Source organism: Apis dorsata, unplaced genomic scaffold (assembly GCF_000469605.1).
Source record: "Apis dorsata unplaced genomic scaffold, Apis dorsata 1.3 scaffold_631, whole genome shotgun sequence".
Lineage (NCBI taxonomy): Eukaryota > Metazoa > Arthropoda > Insecta > Hymenoptera > Apidae > Apis > Apis dorsata.
The window spans coordinates 389,783-390,456 of NW_006263826.1; the positions used below are offsets into that span (position 1 = coordinate 389,783).

General features: G+C 53.9%; 1 protein-coding gene across 21 annotated transcripts in view; it reads left to right on the forward strand.

The window, feature by feature from the left end:
* The window catches only part of LOC102675835 (glycine-rich protein DOT1-like), a 2,923-nt gene that overhangs the window by 1,496 nt on the left and 753 nt on the right, over nucleotides 1–674 (forward strand). For 9 of the 21 annotated variants that reach the window (XM_031513352.1, XM_031513355.1, XM_031513364.1 and 6 more), the window contains exons 4-6: nucleotides 1–94; nucleotides 204–298; nucleotides 341–661. The exon at nucleotides 1–94 is cut by the window's left edge and continues 1 nt beyond it. In XM_031513352.1, coding sequence (XP_031369212.1) covers nucleotides 1–94; nucleotides 204–298; nucleotides 341–661 — 510 coding nt within the window. Of the gene's footprint in view, nucleotides 95–203; nucleotides 299–340; nucleotides 666–674 lie in introns of all 21 variants that reach the window. The other 12 variants (XM_031513366.1, XM_031513367.1, XM_031513369.1 and 9 more) reach the window with 6 other exon arrangements.

Below are 674 nucleotides of genomic sequence, written 5' to 3' on the forward strand. Positions count from 1 at the left end.
GGTGGTGCCGGAGGATATGGTGGCGCTGGAGGAGGAGGCGGTGCTGGAGGATATGGTGGTGGCGGAGCTGGAGGTGGTGCCGGTGCACATGGAGGTATTTTTAATTATTTAATTAAAGAATATATATTGTATTATTATATAATATATTTTCTAAACTAAGTTTTCAAAATTTTAATTTTCTAAAATTTTATTTTCAATTCAAGCAGGATCGGCTGGTATAATAAAGACTGGTCCTGGCGGCTCAGGTGGTTATGGTGGTGCAGGGGGCGGAGCAGGCAGGGGTGGTTACGGGGGGGCAGGCAGCGGGGGGGTTTGGGGGGCAGGCGGGGGGGGGTATGGCGGAACTGGAGGTGGAAGCGGCGGCGGGAGAGGGGGTGCCGGGGGTTATGGAGGTGCAGGTGGTGGTGGAGCTGGTAGCGGCGGCTACGGTGGAAATGGTGGTGGTAGCTGTCCTGGAGGATGCAAAAATGGTTACGGAGGTGCCAATGCGAACGCCAATGCTTATGCAAGCGCGAATGCAAATGCGAACGCAAGGGCGACTGCTTCCGCTAATGCCTTTGCTGCTTCAAGTGCATCCGCAAGTGCTAATGCAAACGCAAATGCTGGTGGCGGTGGTGGATTTGGAGGATTCGATGACTTCGGTCCTGGAAGTGGCCATGGACTCGGCCATGGAG